Below are 21,488 nucleotides of genomic sequence, written 5' to 3' on the forward strand. Positions count from 1 at the left end.
TTATTGTTTACCACAGGGAGGATGAGAGGAAGCGAGAGAGTGAAAATAAAAGACAGGGGGAGTAGAAGATGGTGAGCAGATGATGGGGTCATTTCATTCTACCCTCCATTTTAGCTCCAGCAGACTGTCCATTCAGCCGCTCAAATAACAGAGAACGCGCTAGCCGACCATCTCACTATCCCACATGACTTACTGTGCATTGCAGTTTCAGTGTCTTTAAATAAGGTCAACAAAAAAGCAATGAAAGGTTCCTTTGTTAGATGCATTTAGGAACCGAATGTATTTTAAAAGCCATTCATTACGAAATACTGTTGATTTACAACATAATACCAAAATGTTTAAAAAAAACCTTTTGAGTCAATATAAAACCCCATTTGTAGCCCATTTCATCCACTGGAAATGGTTGAATTTTTGCTAATAACTTTTCATTCTAATGTAACAAAAATGCATAAACTCCATTGCCTCGGTGATGTCATCTGACATCCCATTTCAAGGGCAAAGCAAGTTCAGTTTGAATAACAATTACAAAGACAAAGAACAATTACCCTACACAATATGAGCAGTAAAATTGTATTGAAAAAGAAAAGAGTCCATTGAGTATCACAGTGTCTAGTGTGATAATAAAGTGATGTTGAGGAACAGATAGTACCTGTGGATGGACTGGAACTGCTCATGGTAGTATGGCAACACGAGGAAGAGGAAACAGGAGGCTCTCCAGGTGCCCACTAAAACACACAAAGATAAGAGTCTCAGTCACATTGAAGAGTGAGGACGTCTGACAATCCATCAGCTGCAATGCAGTTTATGCACCTTTCTGAGGTCACCTTGAAAAGCAGATGACATCCTGTTTATACAAAAGACATGAAGGTAAGTGAGAATATCAACATGTGCATCAATGAAAAAGTGTTTATCTGAGGATCTGAGCATGTTGATCCTGAGCATCTCTATTAGGGGTGTAATGATATATCAATGTATTGCATATCGTAATACAAACAAATGGTCAATGATTTACCAAAAAACGAATCTTATTAAAAATTGTCATGTAAAAATGTAATTTGAATCATTTTTTTTACATTACGATTAATTGTGATACACTTTTAACCGTGAACCCAGTATTTTGTATTATCACTACACCCCTAATCTCTATTACTATTGCTAAGTATTATACTTTGGTGCATATCTCATTCTGCTTTGTTTGGGCTGCAGCCATAAATTATAAATCACCGAGCAACCACCAAGCACACCCTAGCAAGTTGCAACCACCTACAAATAACCTAAAAACACCCACTAGACCCTTGAATGTGCATAGCAACACCCTGGCAACCAATGAGCATAGCAACAGCCTGACAAAACCACTATTATATTCTATCAGATGAGGTGTAAAGATGTATTGACTAAAAACTTGCTTCATTTGGATCCCCTTGATAATCCAAAACAACAAATCAAAAATCATACATCACTAAACAATTGCTTTTCTCGTTCTTAAATGGTGAAATTATGTGTGTAAAAAAGCATAATGAAATAAAATCAAGGACCAGTGAGGCAACTAGGCATAACCGATCAAAAGCCCCTGTGCCACATTAAGGGACTGTTTTCGGCTTGGGAGGGAAATTTTAGCAGTTCAGCTCAATTCCTTGAGAACAGTGTCTAACAAGCACACAAATGCATCCATTAGCAGCAAATTGTTTGTGAGGTGGGTGGAACAGAAGCACAAGATGGCTGGCACGTGATCCGGCACTCAGACAGCCAGACTCTAGAGGAAATGTCTCCATTTGTGTTTTAGTTCCTCAGCGAGCCACTCACTGCTTTGGGAATACCTTTGTAATTCGTAATTCGGTTTCTATTTTTAGAAGTTTTTTCAGAAGCTTAGAACTGGATCAAATAAAACAGGTCTTACAATTGTTACTAATTCTTTATCCGGTTAAAATAACAAGCCATGTGCTCATTCAATTTACACAAATGTATTTCATATAACAAGAGAAGAAAAAGAGAAATTACGTTTCTGACATCACGGCCATATCACATTAACATTGGACCGCAAAAATAATTTTGAGAGAAGGTGGAAATGTCATAATGACTGTTACAAAATTAGAACTCTTTCTAGTGCAATACATATTGACTAACATGAGTGAAAATTAACTGCTTCAAAATATCAGAGAAACCAGGGTTGCCAAGTATGCAGGTTCAAGTTCTACTTTTAAACTGTTGCCGCGGATTGTTTTTTATTTCACAGGTTAAAGCTGGAAGGATTTTGATCATTTTTAAGATAAGATGAAGTTATTTTCTTAATCCATGTATATCAACATGGAAATCGTCGCTGTCCTTCTGAAACCATGTATGTCCAAATTTGCAATTTTTCAGGAAATGGAAAACACTGTACTTTTTAAATGATTACACACTGTAACTTTTGATATTTTTTATTGGTTGGATATTTGCAAAACCCAGCGACAAACATAAAGGGTGACTAATAATATTTATGGTAAAAACTAAAAATCACGAAAATGGAGATACAAGGTTTCAGAAGGACAGCAGTGATATGTGGGTCAAGTTAACCTTTTTAAACAACTAGCCAGCTGTAGGATGACTAGTCGACCATCATGATCAATTCATAAACATGTTCTGGAACAGGTTTCAAATAAAACAGAGAACAGGCAGTCGGTAGCTCTTAGAAAAATGAGTTCAGAGGGGTCGTGCGGATGGAGCTCAGCTGAGGACACAGCTTGTCTGAATCACAGCCTCGCTCGCTCCACGCTTTTGTGTTATTCATCTCAGCCAGGTGTTGTTGGAAGGGAAAGCTCACTTCAGGTGGAGCTACCGCCACGCTGTTTCTCTATTGGTGCGTTGTTGTTGCCTCAGCCTACCGGGAAAGAACACAAAGCTTGTCTTCCTTTTTTAGACCAAATTCAAATGAGCCCAGGCGGAGTATGAATATGCAAAAAAAGAACACAAAAGATAGAATCACTTTACCCTTTACAGCTAAGCCCTTAATGCCTGTGACATTTTGTGTAGAGATGAGCTGAAGATGATGAAACGGTACACTGATGGTCAGCTCTCGCACTGTAATTGCAGTTTCTTTGGACATGCCCTCAGAGGGCCAGGGCCAGGGCAGGTCAAACAGCCCGCCCTACACGTCAGCACCGGACGCTAAACTCAACCGTGCCTTTTTCTAGCTCTGCCATTATTGTTGAGTGAGTTTAATTAGTCGAGGGCAGAGAAAGAGAGGGAGAAAGAGAGAGAGGTCTAATTCCAATTAAACCCATTCACAGCTCTTTTCTCTACAGCCTCTCCATTAAACCAGACGCAACACTCATAGAAATAGTGGGCCACTTTACCTTCAATAGTGTCAATAATCCAGTTTAAAATGAAACGTTCTTGTGGTTAGATTTTATAAATATTTTGTCAGCCGCCGGTATTAGGAGAGATATTTTAGGAACAGTCTCAATATATATTTGATATTTTTAAATTAAAAGTTCCTTCCTGTGTATGTCAATCAGAGAAGCAAATTCAGAACGAGTAGTTAGGTGAATTTCACCAAATGTCAAAGAAAATAAACAATAAATAATCTTTTGTTTAAAGACAATGAAGGCTGTTTTTAGCACCTTTAACATTTATTGAATTATATTTTAGTCTTGTTTGTAGTTGTGGATGTCCTTTGCAGAACAGAGGAACAAAACAGGAATAAAATAGGTCATCCTTATGTACGTCTTTCACTGTAATTTTACAGAATTGTCACGTATTTTTGAAATGTGGTAAAAATGTTCATGAAATAAACTGCAAATTTGTTATTTAAATATTTTTATTGCATCTATTTTTACTTAAATTTTACTTCAAATTTAAATTTTAAAATGTTACGCACGCGTGCAGGAGGTTGTATGTTTTCGGAAATAATCGTCTTTTATAAATGTGATCAAACTTATATTTGAAGGGTGCGATACTCAAGATTAACATGAGACAAGAAGAAACTGTCAGAGTTTCGGCAACTTTACTTTTTATTTCGGGCGCCCCAGCTGGAGGAATGTTACCTTTTTTTACTAGATTTTTTTAACAGAGGACAATATACAATATAAAATACAATAAGGTTCCATTAGCTAATGTGAAATAACTATATTGGTCATTGTTCATTTAGCGAATGCAACCTTATTGTTAAATATGTGACCCTGTGTGTTTAAATCCTTCTAACGTCTTTTTTATTAGATTTATTGTTTTTTACATACTGTTAAGAATATTCTGTGAAAATATAACTTTGATATCTTTAATATTGAGTGAGTAAGATCATGTCGAGGATTGAAATCATAGTAAAATAAATTCATGACATCAAACTTTAATGGTCATTATTTCATATCAATTATAAGACCTTAGCCTGAATTTCACAGGCGGGGTAACAATAACTTATAGCCAATATATTTTCAAAAAGCTTGCCTCAATTTTACGACTGTAATTAAAAAAATCTAAATCAGATTGGTAGCAGCCAATCTGCTACCAAAATTGCTGTGTAATATTAATCAGAATCTATTGAGGTTAATAAGAATAAAAAATAAATAAATAATGGTAATGATTTGCCATATTCATAATAGCAATGTAAATGTGATTCTGTACTTTTCTATACTCTCTCTAATCGCATTAAAAAAAGATTTATTGGGTGCCTGCAAATGAAAATGCGATTACACATGTGCGTCAGGTTTTCTTGAAAGGGAAGATGTTATTTCTGCACCGGCAAACAGAAAAGCTGCTGCTACCTGTTGCTGGATGTTATTCATAATACGTGTTGCAGTTGCAAAACTCTCTCAGGAAAACATATGATTTTAAATGATCATTTTAAAGCTGAGCGCCTGAGAAGACGAGACTTTAAGGATAGTTAATAATGGTTTGATCATTTAATAGCTTGGCTGGAGGATATTCTGTAATTAACAGGGGCAGAGAAAATGAAATCAGGTTGTCGGGGACGAAGAAGTTAATAATGTAAAAGTGCAATTTTCATCCTTCATTAATCTGGGGAGCACATCGCTGGAGGTTATCTAGTGATTTTTTTCTAAGTGGAAGCAAGCAATTGTTTCGACATGCAGAGTATTACTGAAAAACACAGTGTTGACTAAAAACGAAAGTTAAGACTTTTCTTAAAGGTGTGGTTCACACAAAATGAAAATGATGTTATCATTTTAAACCTGTATAAATTTCTTTGTTCTGCTGAACACAAAAGACGATATTTTAAAGAATGTGGGAAACTACAGTTCTGGGGCACCATTATATATTTTTCCTACTATAGTAGCCAATGGTGCCCCTGAAATATTTGGTTACAAACATTCTTCCAAATATCTTGTTTTCTGTATTGCTTAAATGTTGCATTGACTACGTTTATAAGGTTTGTCGTTTTGGAAGATCAAGAGCCTCGGTGCCCATTTACTTTCATTATATGGCAAATAAAAGCATGAACACTCCACTTGACAAAACGCATTTTCTGAAATAAACTCGTATGGAGCATCATGAAGGCGAGTAAAAGTGAAAGAACATATTCTTTAAAATAATAATGCCAAAATTAAAACCCCATGACTGGACGGAGCTCTAATCGTATATGCACTGTGTGATGCTCAGACGCTGGTTTTTGATGTTGAAAGCAAACAAAATAACCATGGAAACACTTGGAGGGAGGGGGTTCAAAGGGAGATTTCACCTTATGTAATATTCAGTATGGTGCCACCAAAGAGGATATTGGGACAAACTGGCCACACTAAACTGCCGTGACCCAAAAATACAGCCAAAATAAAAAGAATGTAACTGCAATACAATTAATTTGCCATAGTACTGTATGCCGAGTCCATCAATCATCAGTGGCATTTTGCACACATCGGTCTGTAGATCCAGCAAACAGCAGTAAATACCTGCCTGTGCCGGCCGCTGAAAGAAAATCTACCACTTCCCTGAAAAGACACAAATATTATAAACCTGACATCAAACAAATCAATATCTCCGAGACTCGAGCCATCCGTTTCCCCTGGCTTCGCCACAACATGTCGCTGTGCCAAATTGCCTTGTTACAATGGGCATTGTCGGACAATAACATTTTCCATCAGACAAAATTGAGGAATCGAAGAGTGAATTTGTTGCGCTGAGAGCTGAGAACAGGCTGTCTGGATACACGCCAGACTAAAATGATCTTGGTTAGTTTCATCAAGCTCCCAATGCAAAAGATTCTAAACAAACAAGTCGGAGTGCAGGAGTAAATGCGGTGGTCTTGTCCTGTGGAGCGAACAATTTGGAAATAAATATCAAAGGGGCAAGACAGACAACAGACTATCTACCTCCTGATGGAGATATTATGCAATGAGTGAATAATGCCTCAGCCATTTCATGTTTCTTTGATGGCCAGGGTACTGAGGTTATTGGATTTACGTGTCATGCATGCAGGGGCAAGCATACAGATTTGTGCAATAATATCCCAGTATTCACACAGATGTTAAAGGGATAGTACACCCAAAAGTGAAATTCTCTTGTCATTTCAAACCTGTATGACTTTTTTTCTTTTGCAGAACACAATAAAATATATTTTGAAGAATGTTGGTAATCGAACAACGGCGATACCCATAAACTGCTATTGAACGGACCAGTGTTGGGCAAGTTACTCTGATAAAGTAATTAATTACTAGTTACTAATTACATATTCATTAATTACACCCAACACTGGTACGGACACAAAACCAATGCAAGTGAATTGGTAATGCTGTTGTTTGGTTACCGACATTCTTCAAAATATCTTCTTTTGTGTTGTTCATTAGAATAAAAGTCATACAGGTTTGAAACGACTAGAGTGAGTAAATGATGACCGATTTTCATTTTTGGGAGAACTATACCTTTAATAGCGCCCTTCTAGCAAAATGCTGTTAAAGTCCCAGTGACAAATTACAATGCCTATTTTTTCATTAAATATTGCAGCGTTTATTGTAAATAGTTTATCAATGTGGGTCATTCTCTTTTTAAAAACCGTGAGCCCTCATAATCTTTAGTTAAAATCTGTTGTTTTTTTACAACGGCTGTTTTTATGCATCCAATCAAATCGCAGAGAAAGACGAAAGCCACACCCACTATTTTTCTCATTTAAAATTCCATTTCACTCGGAAATGCGTCAAAATACGGAAGTAAAAACGATCGCAACTTCCGGTTCACGGGGACTTTAAAGCCTGTGGGTTTGATTCAGTTCTGTGAATCCCTTCAGAGTGGTCCATTTCAATGAAATGAATCAAAACTCAACACATTATATTATACACAATAAAACAAAAATTCTCTGATAAAATGTATATTCTTCAAGGATGTTAAGGTATATATTCTAAAAGACAACAAGGGTGAAAACAAAGATACATTTTTTTTCTGCAGAGAAAGTGTCATCAGATCAAAGGGATAAAGGTTATAGAGCCAGATCACTTCGAACAAACAGCATTCTTCATCGCACCATCGTATCACGTTTAATTATTTCATCTGACTGCAATGAAGAATTAATTCTCTACGTCTGCTCTTATCTTCAGTGGAGCCCGCTGTGCACGTCGAGCGTGTGAACATGTGTTTTTCTACCAGAGTCTTCAAAGAACATTAAAGATGTGAACTGTTCTAAAAAGATGTACATGTGAATATTCAGACCATTTTAAGTCCAAAATCAAGCCAAAAACATTTTTTGTAGACTACAAATAGTACGCCAAGTATTTTCCACTATGCAGGAACATTATGTTCAGGAAACAACTTCATTGTACACACATTACCACTGTCGTTTAATCCAACAGAAACACATTGAAAAAGCAATAACCATCATAAATCAACAATCGCAGCATGAATTGTTGCACAGCAAACGTTTAGATACGAGGTTGTCATATTCTGTGTAATAAAAGCACATGCACCAGTAAGCCAGTTGCCAAAAGGGATTTCATCAACAGATGGACTTCACGGTGCAACAAAGCAGAAAGGCTAAACAAAACAGCTCAAACTGCTCATTTATTTATTCTGCAGTTGAGTAACATCATCTCCTAACATGTTTTTGTAATCACATTTTTCTATAACGTTACAGAGTTCAATTGGTGGGAGAAATGTTTTCAACAGGAACAATCCTGTTCAAATAGTTAATGCATAGCTTCAATAAAATCTGCTCAAATACATTATGCAAACGTACAGTATATACATTGTTTAATAACATAAGTGATCATATCTGATATCATAGTCAAAATGACATCAAATAAGTCGTTCTCCAAGCATACTTTACACGATCTAAAATTACCCAATTTGTGCACGGACACGACATTATTCCAACGCACTTCAAGTCATTCCTAAAACACGATAGTTTCTCATGAAACGAAGAAACAACACGAGCAAAACTGTACCTCAAACTCATCTCCAGCATGTCAGATTATTCTCCGGTGTTACAAGCGGCTGAAGGCAAAGAGAGAGAGAGAATGAAAGAGTGACAGAAAGAGAGGGAGACGGGCCGATGAGGAGGAGGAGAGTGACAGAAGCGCGTGTAGGATGAAGAGAAAAGTGAAACAGACGGAGCTCAGAGAATAGTGATGGTCGGGAGACAGGAGAGGACAGAAGGAAAGATGAACCACGTGAAGGGAGGGGTTGTTTAATGTGCGTGCGTGAGTGCGCGTGTGTGTGAAAAAGAGGGAGCGAGAGAACAAGCGCATGCGCAGTCGACGAGGACGATAAAAAACGTAAGTATGTATATTTATTAACTGAAGGCAAACAAGCGGTCGTCATACAACGTAGCCCCATGCCACCGTTGAGAGGCCGCTAGCATATCATGAGGTGTACGAGAGAAATAAATGAGGGAAACGGAGAGCAACAGGTTGATGAGTTGCCCTAGAAACAGAGAGTGCACGCTGTGGTCTGCGGGGAACAGCTGTCCTGTGGTTTTGTGTTCGCTCCGTGACTGTTTGACACACTGCAAACGAGCGAGGCAAAACTGCTTAAATTATAACCAACGAAGCAGCTACAAGTCGTCTACTTGTAACATGGCAAGCTTCGCATAACGTTTTAACGGCATTTTAAGCGGCAAAGTGGCGTTAATACGGGACGCAGTGCTCACTCGTCAACGCATGCGCAGCGCTCTACGCTTGACCTATGACGTACTAAGAACTACCGCAAAAAAGCACAATTTAACCACGGGAAATACATTTGGGCTATTGGTACGTATATCACATTTAAAGAGCACCCAGCAAGTTTCCTTTTTTTATTTATCTGACGGCTCCTCAACTTCTGTGGTCTCATCCTAACCTGGCATTCCATCCCAGTACATCACCTTACATACAATTAAAGGGGTCATATGACACTGCTAAAACGAATATTGTGTTTTAGATGTAATGCAATGTGTATACACGATTTAAGGTTCAAACGTTGTATTTTCCACCTACCGTGCATTTTTGTATCTCTTTGCACCGCCTCTCTGAAACGCGTGGATTTTTTACAAAGCTCATCGCTCTGAAAAGCGAGGTGTGCTATGATTGGCCAATTAACCAGTGCGTGGTGATTGGTCGAATACTGCAAGCGTGTGACGGAAATGTAACGCCTCTTACCCTATTTGGAATATCAGGTTCCAAAGCAATTGTACTGACAGGTACGCCCACCTTACTTGCGTATACATTTGGGCGGTCTTAGTCAAATCATACCACGAACTGACGTAGATTTGTGGGGGTGTGGTTACACGAGGTGTTTCAGGCAGGTCTGGGTGAGCGTTCGCTTTTAGATAGAATGCATCTTCTGTTCTGACACTTTAATCTTTGCAATTTTACGTGTCTAATACATGCATGGGCAACTTATAACACACCAAAGACACAGAAAAACACGTGTTTGCGCCATATGACCCCTTTAACTTTGCATACTAGGCTACTATTTCATATCTATGACAAGATAAAAAATGTGAATTCGTTTTTTCCTAATCAGTTTATTGCAACATTCGCTCAGTGTATCGAATCGACAATGCGTCTTCCGTCACTGAGGGTGTGGTGGTTCAGCGAAACAAATCCCAGGATGCTTCCTTTTACTCAATTTCTATAAAAAATGAAGAGAAATTTCTAATAGATTGATTCATTTACGTAAAAAAAAGTCCTACGGTGTATGTTTTTGTAACTGAATAGTGCATATTTAATGCTTTTATACTGAATTGTATGGTTAAACAAATCTAGCAGAGTGAGATGAAGGCCAGTGTGTGTGTCAGTTCCATTGTCTATGATATCTATTATTGAGATGTGCCCCCCTCACCAGTAACCGGATACGACTGGACAAACAGAGCATTCCAATTAACTAGCGCTGTTGAAAGAGCCACGGGCACTACGTAAATGTAAACAGCTGATGAGAAAAAGAGGATTTCATAACAGGTAACATGTATTACAGTTTATAACATATAGCAGACCCGCAGATGACTGTGGGCATTTAAAGAAACCATTTAACAAACAGCACAGTATAAAAGTGGAAATTACTACTCAGCTCTTCCTTAGCTAGCCTACAGCAATTTACTATATAGCAACTGTCTTATACTACAATGAAAATGCGGAAACTTCGTATAAGTCAACTCAACACCATCAACAAAATAATTAAAAAGAGAAAAGTTCAGAAACTTCCATTAACCAACATGAACCAAAATACCATCTTGGTGTTACTAATGTCAGGCAATAAGGATTTTACCTTCATTTAAATATGAAAAAAAATCTTCAACCCTGCTATATGCCAACACGTTAACATTTACCACCACACGCCGAGTCTGACATATCTCATGTAAATCTCACAGCTAATTTTCACATTCTCAAGAAAACCCACCCAGCTCCAGAATAATTCAACAATCCTTCCAAAAAAAAAGAGAGAGGCAGAAATCAAGTCAACACAAGCATAGCATGCTTCTTGTTTCAAGAGTGCAGCTCAGACACGCTTGTTTTGATCCTTTTTATACAATTCCAATACCACCCTAAAATCTGCCCCCTGCTTGCCTTTTCCATTGCTGGGGGGCAATGGAAAAGCTCCAGTGAAGAAGGGAAGGGCTGGACTTCCTTATTGACATGACAGCTCCGCATCGGACACAAACATCACAAGTGGCCTGACAGCTGTAATGCACTAAGAAAAAGTCCAGAGGTTCAAGCTTTTTGGTAGTTTGTGTTGTGTGGATGGTTTGGAATATGATCCCGTCTACATTCACACCTCAGATGCTGTTAGCTGTTAGCTCACAGAAAACAGGAAGAGTTCATCAACACCAGTTAATGAGTACACGGTTCTCCATATCTGCAGCTATAACAACACAAGGATGAATCTTATGAAAACTGTCAGGGACATGTTCGAGTCAAAATAAAGAAATTATATTTGCATAATGAAAATGAAGCCTGTTTTTGGACCAGTAAGATATTTTGCATCGCGCTACTATTTCAATGACAATTAAAGACCCTATGAAAGGGTTTGAAGAGCAGTTTTCTTTCCTACCAAAAACGATAATTCTGTCATCATTTACTCACCCTCTTGTCATTTCAAACCTGTATGACTTTCTTTCTGCCGCAGAACACAAAAGAAGATATTTTGAAGAAAGTTGGTAACCTGACAGCGTCGGCACCTATTCACTTCTATTGTATGAACACAAAACCAATGCAAGTGAATGGTGCCAGTTGCTAACATTCTTCAAAATATCTTCTTGCACTTTTTCTCAAGACAAATGCTGTATCTGAGACGCAGGACACTGAAGCAAAAGTTGCTGTATTCTCTTCAATTTATCTCATTGATGTCAAAGAGAAAACATTCAGACGTTTTAAAAAGAATATTTTTTTCTTATGTGCTGGACACATTTTCATGAGATGCACCCAAGAAAAAGCTGACAGAATCAATCAAACTCGCACCTGTTGAGTTTACGCTCAGATAAAACCTCGGTCTCCCTAGCAAATATAAAACAGAACAGATAACAGCAAGACAAATAAGAGAGAGGAACTGCGAACTCATGTTACTGAGGGGAGAGCCAGACCGGTGTCCATTTCCCTTTAATATTGTAGGGAGGTAATAAAGAGTGGAGAACTAAAACCAGCCAAGCTGACTGTCAGGTCAGATAGGAGCGGTCATATGATCCTATCAAACCCAGCATGCCTTTCACCTGAGCTGCAGTGTCTGTGTGGGGTAGAAGCAGAGAACAGTAAGATGTCCTGTCAGTTATGAACTGACCCTGATGCTGGAGCGCATGTCAACATCAGTTCACTGCAACCAGATAACCAACATCTGAACGGCAGAATTTTGTAATGAAAGCATAAAGAAACCTGGGTGATATGCGGAGACCTCTTTATACATGTCTTGTTTTTGGATTGTCAAATAGCGTGGAGAGAATTGCAGTCTTGCTGCAATGCTGAAGTGAAAGTTGCTTTTCCTGTAATACTGCTGAGCAAACAAAACACACAAACATAAAGCCGCCATATCTTTTATCTTTAGAATATAGCCTTCACAGCCAAGCCTTTCTGGGCACGACTAAAAATAACAATGTCTGCTTACCTACATTTTTCTTTTAGTGGTGTTTGCCAAGACAAATACAGTACTTAGTTTAGCTAAACTTAGCTATAGATAGAAATTATACAAAATGAACGCCTTGTTGACGAAAGGTGTGATCTACGTGATCAGATATTTGTAAAATCCCACTTTACGGCGCGGTTTCCCGGACAGGGATTAGTTTAAACCAGGACTAAAGGCTGAGTTAAATTAGGACATTTAAGTAGTTTTTACAAACATGCCTTACAAAAAACATAACTTTCGTTCATTTTTAGACAACACAATGGCACTGATGTATTTTAAGATATGTCACTGCAAGTTGTTTTCAGTTTGGACTCCTCTGACATTTATTTTAGCCTAGGACTAGTTTTAAGCCCTGTTCGGGAAACCGCCCCTAACTGTACTGTGTGTTCACACCAAATGCGAAGCATAGCATTCCTCGCTCTATATTACTTGCGGGATTATATGTTTATTGCATTACTCACGTAAATAAAAACTTCACGCGCCGGGGAATGTCTTCGCGCACCGTGAAGCATCAAACTGTAATAGTCAATATGTAGGGCACTTTTTCCCAAATTCCATGTTTTTAAGTTTTTATTTTCTTGGATTCTGTGTTTTCCATCTTTTACTGTACAATAGTAAGTAAAATATTTGCCCACATGAAAAAATACTTGAATCTATAGTATTTATACAGTGGATACTTTGAACCAAATAAACAATCTGTAAAAATAGGGTATAATGTCCTTAACTATGTTAATAAACCATTTTCTTTTGTTTTTCAAGGTCTACTTAAATTTAAGTACTATTTTTATAATTTAACTAGCACATTAACTGCCATTTACTAGAGTAAATAATATACTAAGTGGTCGAATTATATAAAATAATTAAGGGGATGGTGTGGTAAAATGTGGGTGTTACAACTTATTAAAGTAATAACGGACTTTTATTTCGACGGGTCGCTGCAAAGGTTGTTTGACAGTAGCTTCAATGCAGTTGTAGTCTTGCAAAGTAGATGTTGTTGGTTAACTATTACATTATATGCAGAAGGGCATGTTAGCAAAGCGCTAACAGGTGTAGTTACTCGCTGGCTAACAAAATAAAATAAATGTATCTCACATAAACAAGCCTAGCTGTTTTCCAAAACATGCTAATGCAAAGCCTCAAGTCACACAGTACGTTTCGGCTCTAATGACTGTGAGGCGTAAAAGCAATAACATGATGTCCCTGTCATGTGATTGTGGCATGCATTCTTCACAGAATTAGTCCAACACTAAATGAAACAGTCAAGAGGCAAACAAGTAAGAGGGGTGCAAAAGTCACCAAGTGGTGCAGGTGTTTGATAGGGCATTGCTAAGCGCTTGCTAGTGTGGCTAAAAATTTTGCTAAGTGGTTGCTAGCAGGTTATGGCAACTATTATTGTGTCAATTGCTTTGCCGTTTTTTTTTTATTCTACAAATCAGTGTTTTTTGGACTGCGATTTGAAAACTTCCCAGGGACGGCATCTCTCCCAGTTAATGGCATGTAGGCTTGGCACGATCGAAAAGAGGGCAGTAGCTCTACGGCGCTGCCAAAAATGGAGAAAAAACTAGGCATTTGGGATTTTCCCACCATCATTCAAGACAGTTTAGTATTTGATAAGATATTCTTTTTCTGGCTGAACCATTATGTGACTTTTTCATATTGGATGCACGTGAATAATGATATATTGATACATTAAAGTTAAAGCTCTGGTCTATTTGGGCGTAGCTGTTAGAGGCTTCATACGTTATGCTCTGGTTAACCAAACAGCATCTGTTCTGACTGAGTTCGCCAGGCTTGTAAGGATTTGCACAGAGGGGGAGATGAGGGGTGTGTCCGGCTTGGCTGGCCCCTCTAAATCCTCCCTGTAATTTACAGCGAGGTTGTGTTCACCACATTCTGTACTCCGGCTTCACTCCTAAGCAGCTCTTCAGTTGGCTGTGTTCACAATAGCATACCATACTATTAATTCCTGTAGTATGTGTGCGGTGCACATGTATGCAAATTTGCGGTATGCATGTAAACAACTATATTTGCCAAGAGCTTCAATATACAACGGAGCGCACTGCGAGGAATACAGTACTGTATCCCACAATGCAATGCGACTGTTGTTTCACCCACTGTTTTTAAAACGAAGTAGCAACACGAGTGGAAAGAACATCTGTGTATAGCAACACAATGCGTTTTACTTATAAATGCATTCTTACATTGAATCGAATGTGACAATTTCTGTGGTTTGCAATTTACAACCCACAAACTTTTGTGTTTGTCAATTTTTATGTCATTTGAATATTTTTCGATATTTTGTAGAATGTTGGTAACCAAATAACGGCGGTAACCATTGACTTGCATTGGTTTTGTGTCCATACAATAGAAGTGAATGGGTACCGCTGTGGTTCGGTTACCCACATTCTTCAAAATATCTTCTTTGTGTTCTGCACAAGAAAGAAAGCCAAACAGGTTTGAAATGACAAGAGAGTGAGTAAATAATAATGACAGAATTTTCATTTTGGGTGAACTATCCCTTTAATACTTTAGCCTGATTTCACAGACAGGGTCACATGTATCAACAAAAACAAAATGTTCATGCAAACTACCCGATTTAACCTGCATGTAAACAAGTTGAAAACATCTTCCCTTTCCTACCACTGTATGAATAAAGAGGCGTCAGTTTCCACTGCAATTTATTTCACTCATGATATATTGAACAGTGCGGCTAAGCCTAATAAAGCAAACACACTTACTCATCCATCATAGATCAGCTGTTTGGATAATGTAAAGTGCTTCACCTTTCAACTGAATCTGCTGAACGCTGAATGCGTAGTCACGTGACTGTTTAATTTCCCTAGGCAAAAGGGCGAAATGCACTTAAACAGGCAGGAGTACGATCTGTATATCTCAGCGCCCGGCGGGAAGCGAGCTCTGTGAGGAAGATGATAAATGACAGGATTTCACCACACTTCAACAACATCTCTTGCTCTGATCCTACGGATGGATGGATGGAAAGAAAGACGTTCTATTACAAGACCTTACAACAGAGCGTCTAACAGGCTGAAGAATTCATTTTTGTGCATTACTGAATACACCTGCAACATTTATCAAAATTTCTCCTTTAGTTTTTCATGGAAGTAAGAAATTCATATGTGGAATGACATGAGGTTGAGGAAATGATGAGAAGTTTTATTTCCGGGTGAACTAATACAGAACTTTTAGAAATGTCTTTATAGGGAAAAGTTTCTAAGAGCAAACTCAGAAAAAAAAATTATTTGGATGTCAAGAGTATAGTAAAAAGTCAATGGGCAAAATGTAACTTGTAATTCACTCATTCATTTCTCTATTTAATAAAAACATATAGGGCAATATTTACATTTTCCAATCATAAAGTGACTTTCTGAATTTGAAACTTGTTTCAAAACGAAACATCGGGAAAACACATTCGACAGTTTTTTACTGGAATAATGTAGTAATTATTTGGAGTTAAGGATGAGCGATTGAAATTTCAATAAAAAGTGCAGAGAATGGCATAGGCACATTTTGTCTTTGAGCTCCTCATCCTGCAGGGTACAGCAGGAAGTGCAATGTATGAAAACAAGGAAGTAGTGAACAGTTTCCTCTGACACTGGACAACCATGTAAAAGCTTCTCAACATCAACAACACTGAACCAAACTTTCTGAGATAAAGTGTGTGGAGCTTTCATTGATATTAGAGCGATGCTAAACGAGATATTGATACTAGCCTTTGCAAACAATGCTCACACAATAAAAACACAATGATGTGTATTCTTGACGTTTGTGCCTGCCTCATGTACAAAACTCTTGTTTGGAAAAAACGCATCAGACCTCATAAAACTCATTCCCAAGCTCTTTTTTTTGTTTTTTTTAAGATTTTTTTGGGGCATTTTTGCCTTTAATTGTACAGCCATTGTTAGAGAGGACAGGAAGCAAAGTGGGAGAGAGAAGGGGGTGGGTTCGGAAAGGACCACGAGACGGGAATCGAACCCGGGTCGCCCGATGCGCAACCACGCCACATGTCGGAGCACTGCCCACTAGGCTATCGGCTCCGTTTCCAAGCTCTTTGCCAAGATTGCAGAAGTTCCTATTAAACTGCTCCTTCAGCTAAACATTAAAGACATCCAACTGATTTTTAGAGTAGCAAACATGCTCAAAAGAATAGGATCATACGCACTCTTAAAAATTAATGTGCTTTCTCGATGCCATAGAAGAACCTTTTTTTGTCTAAATGGTTCACAAGGAGACATCCGAAGAACATTTCTGTTTCACAAAAAATTCTTTGTGGCGAAAAAGGTCCTTCAGACTATAAAAAGGTAAGAAAGTGATGGTTCTTTAAAGAACCTTTGACTAAATGGTTCTTTGAGGAACCAAAAATGGTTCTTCTATATTCTGCTATCGCTGTGAAGAACCTTTTAAGCATCTTTGAAAAAACAACTGGTAAGTAATTTCACTCAAAAATATAATTCCTCTAATGATTTATGTCGTTCAAAACCTGTGTATGACACAAAAGAAGATATTTTGAGAAATGTCTTAGTGGTTTTGTGTCCATACAATGGAAGTCAACGGGGGCCAATATTCTTTAAAACATCTTCTGCAGAAAGTAATACAGATTTGAAATGACATGAGGGTGCATAAATGATTAAAGAATTTTGCTATGAGTCCAAAAGCCGGTATAGTTCATATGCAGCACCATTTAAGAAGGAGAAGAACAGAGTATGTCTGGAGATGAGGACAGTGTCCATATGGGAGAAATGTGAGTGGGCGAAATATGTCGCCTTTCTGCAGAAATTCATAATATCTGAAATTCAGCAAAGCTGAGTTCGACCGCAACATTTGTTCCTGTACATATAAACCTGAACAGGCTGCAGGTACATAACAGCGAATTTATTTATGTATCTGTTAAATAAGAATTTTTATAAAAGCATTTACTTTTTCACAAAAAAAATCACAGCAAACATGACTCCCATTTAAAGCAAAACACGGACTGGTGGTCATATTGGATACACGTGAACATCAAATGCACAACATCGTCTGCAAAGAAGTTTCCAAAAAAAACAAACTAGTTTTACGATGCTTTGATGTTTTGCCGTTGCTATGCAGTTGCTAGGGTGTTCTGAGTGGTGTTACCTACTGACCTAAGCCCAAAGAGTCAACCTCTAAATCTCTGTCTCTAGATTTGGCTCATGCTCCTCATTTAATCTAAGTCTATGGGATGTTTTGCTTGTTATTTTGTCCGTGAAAATCAGCACAAAATCGATCACAGAAAGGAAAAAATGAAAAAGGGATACGCTTTTAAGTATAAGCAACAGAAACAACGATACTTTCTCAGCAAGCACTAAAGGCTATCAAAAAAAAACACTCGGGCAGCTTTAGCACACCTTTAAAAAAGCGCAACAACAAAGCTCATCATCATTTTCACATTCCACTAATAAAAATAGCCCAGTTTCTTCTCAAATAAATCTTTAGAAAGTCTCTCAGCCGTGTGAGGGCAGCCATCACATGACCGCGTCTTCCTCTTTTCGCCGTGGGCCTTCATAAAATAAGACTCGGGCGGAAAAAAAGAACATTCTTCATTCTCATCACAGAACTGTTCGGTTCTACCTTCTACACTTCTGACCTGCAACCTCAGAATATCGTTACGTTTGACATCCACAAATCCCCTTGCAATGAAAGCACCGATCTGGGATCAATTTGAGGCTTCTACGTCTAAAAGAGTTTGATTACTCAGACAAGGGAGAGCTGATCCGTGATAAGCGTTCATTTCCTGACGTGCCTTGTATGCACCTGGGCTACAGCCTGTGACTCACAAGAGTCGATGCTGTTTTCAATGGCCTGGTCTAATTGGTTATTGTACATGTGGGGAGGAACAGTCTGAATGATGCCGCTAGGGAACATGCTTCGCTTAGGTTTAGTGATTTGAAGAAACTGTAAGCATCAAATCTCACCTGTGTGCTACGAACATGAATCACGTGTCTTGTTGAGCAGAGGTGAACTCTTACTTTCCTGAGCTAGTATTGCATTTGGAGTCACATAGACTTACAAGAGGGGAACTTAAAGGGGAACTTACAGTATAAAAATGCAAACTTTTGAAAACGGCTTTCAAAGTGCAGCGTTTTGAAAAAGATACCGTTATTGTTACTGTGTATTTAATAAAAACATAAGTCAAAACATTGTGTGTGTTACATGTTCAGTCTATAAGCCTTCGTGGATATAACCAAAACAACTACGGCAGGGTTTTTTTTGTTAAATTTGGGTATTCATATGTCCGCAAGCGTGTTGTGTTTCTTCACAAAGTGACATCGCCAACTACTGGCCTGGCATGCACAATACAGCGCTTTAAGTCTTTCCCGCTGATCCGTGTGAACGTTGTTGTGTATTTGTGAAACTTTTCAAAAACGGAAAGCAAAAACGTTTTTGTTTTCTTTTCTATGTTGTGTAAACGTACCCTTAGTAAACAGAATATCAAACAGACTTGGGGTGGCAAGTTGCAACCACCCAGAACGCCTTCGCAACTGCATTGGAAAGAGCTAAAAATGCACTCAGAATACCATAGCAACCGCATAATGGCCCTGGCAACCACGCACAAGACCCTAGCATTGCAAGCGCAAATTAAACCACACCTTTTCATGATTAAATGTACAAATCTGGTAATTACTGTTACCTGAAAGAGTAAAAAAACGAATTCGACTGAACCAGCTATAATAACGGTGTACGTGCAATGACATCTAGACCTTAACACAGTGAAACCACTGTCTATGCAAAGGTTTTGCAAGAAATTATCTACAATAAAATCTAGTATAGCTTTTCTATACCCTTCCATGGCAACGCATCAAAGCTGACATCCTCAAGTGTTTTTTCTTCATGAACAAACCTCTTGTTTTGTAAACCGGATCTGAGAGTGACTCGCGCTGTTTTTAGATTCGACTTTTATAACCAATTATTACTTTTAGTATTTACAAAAAAACATGAAGTTAGGAAATTTGTTTAAAAGATACAATGAGATCCAACAGATGGTATGAATGATAAAGTAAAAGTTCTGCTAAAGGGGGTGTTTCCTGGAAGTGTGGGAATAAACCACATGATGTAATCCGCGCTAATCTAGCTGGAGACCCTTCCTCAACATGTCACACTGGTTTGAGGGAAGTCTGGTTATAATACCCGCCAGTTATCCCCGCTCCCCACGTTTTGACTAAATGGTTCAGGCAGGATACGCTGACAGGATTAAATATTTCCTCATGAAAGCAACATTAGTCTGAGAGTCAAACGTCTTAAATGAATCATCCACATGAGGCAGCAAAGTGCTCATCAAACCGTTTCCATTTTGGAGTTGTTGTCATTGTCTAATTCATGGGAGACAGAGAGTTGACAAAAACTGTGAATTATTTGGGTGAATCTAATGAAGACTGTCAAGGAAACAGGAAAAAGAAAAAAACAGGTCCAGGTAAAACTTGCATTGAAATTGTGTTTTGCATAAATAAATTACAATAATTATTTGGAGGGATATAATTGTCATGAAAATGACAATCTAAAAAAAATTATATTTGATTTTGGGGTGAATATGAATATTTCATGTGAGAATCATAATTAATAAACAGTGTTTAACACACAAATACAATACAAATACTCTTTCTAACTAACACACGTTAATACTCAAACCTACAAATATTGACATCACTTCAACAAGGTCGATTATTTAAGATGTACGCTTGAAGGTGACACTTAACCAGTGGCGGACATTCTTAACCAGCCCTATTTTTAGTATGTGGGTGCAAGCGAGAATTTTTGGTAAGGTGCAAGCTCAAACTAAAAGAATCTAAAACTCATACTGGCCCTTACTCACACCAGTCAAACATTTACCAAGGACCTAATCATATTAGTTAATAAACAACATTGTTTGTATATAACCAAAACAAGCCCTAAACAAACATCATCTGTGCACCGCTCCATTGCATAACAATTGACTGATATCATCACTCACTCAGTAGTATCAGAGGATGCCGAGACCCCCCCCCCATCCCGAAAGTTAATGTAACATAATCCAAACCCAGGTGGATTTCTATCCCCCACGGTTATTAAAAGCAAATGAGAGACATGTACACAAAATATTCAGGATGCAAAACATATCCCTTTGCTTAGATTCAGTCTTTCAGAAGCAGATTGCAATGCCCACACCGGGGAATTGTGGGATCTGGTGGAAATCCCCTGGGAGTGTGTGAAAATGCAATGATCTAATGCTTTCGTTTTGCATTATATGCATTAGTAATATAGCAGTATTATATGGTATACTGCAACGCATTACGAAACGGGTTACGATGATGAAAATAGTTGTGGGCAGGATTACTAACCTACTAAAAAGGAAGAGAGGTGTGACATGATATAAGAGGAAACTGCTCTTCTTTGTTCTGTGCGGACAACGTGACACAAGTTTCCATCAGCCCACAGGACGAAACCGTAACAAGCGCGAGGTGTGAAATGCGCTTGTCTGACCAAAATATTGTTTTCAAACGCCTCCTTTAATAAACTAATTTAATGATGGTATGCTTTCAACGTCGTTATTTGAGTTTCGACATGCAACGTTATACGTGAAACGATTCCACGCAACGCCAATAAAACCTTTACATTCACCACAACTGCTTCGCAGAAACTACACGCAGTGTAAGAATAAGATCAAATCTGTGCGCCACGCAGGCCCCCCGACCCCCGCTCTGCCCACTCACCCGAGTGTAAACACTGATACAGTTGAAGCATATTTACCCCCCAATTCCCCACCCCCATACTGTACGCGTGACGGGACCGACGTAAAGCTCATATTATAATAAAGCTTACTGTGATGTAAACACGTAACATCGTTTGTGTTGTATTGCGTCGCGCTTGTGCATTACGCGACGCGTTATCGCGATACATAAATACACACATCGGTATTGATTCTCGCTCCTTATTTTAAGAACACATAGTACGTCGGCGCATGAAAGCACGAGCGT

At 38.3% G+C, this 21,488-nt stretch overlaps 1 protein-coding gene across 6 annotated transcripts in view; it reads right to left on the reverse strand.

Moving 5' to 3' along the window:
- Positions 1 to 21,488, reverse strand: part of ptbp3 (polypyrimidine tract binding protein 3) — a 55,154-nt gene that overhangs the window by 32,826 nt on the left and 840 nt on the right. For 3 of the 6 annotated variants that reach the window (XM_057320441.1, XM_057320442.1, XM_057320446.1), the window contains exon 2: positions 650 to 725. In XM_057320441.1, the coding sequence (XP_057176424.1) occupies positions 650 to 725 (76 nt within the window). Of the gene's footprint in view, positions 1 to 649; positions 726 to 810; positions 845 to 8,357; positions 8,532 to 21,488 lie in introns of those variants that run through there. The other 3 variants (XM_057320443.1, XM_057320445.1, XM_057320447.1) reach the window with 3 other exon arrangements.

The sequence above is a fragment of the Triplophysa rosa genome, linkage group LG22 (genome assembly GCF_024868665.1).
Source record: "Triplophysa rosa linkage group LG22, Trosa_1v2, whole genome shotgun sequence".
Lineage (NCBI taxonomy): Eukaryota > Metazoa > Chordata > Actinopteri > Cypriniformes > Nemacheilidae > Triplophysa > Triplophysa rosa.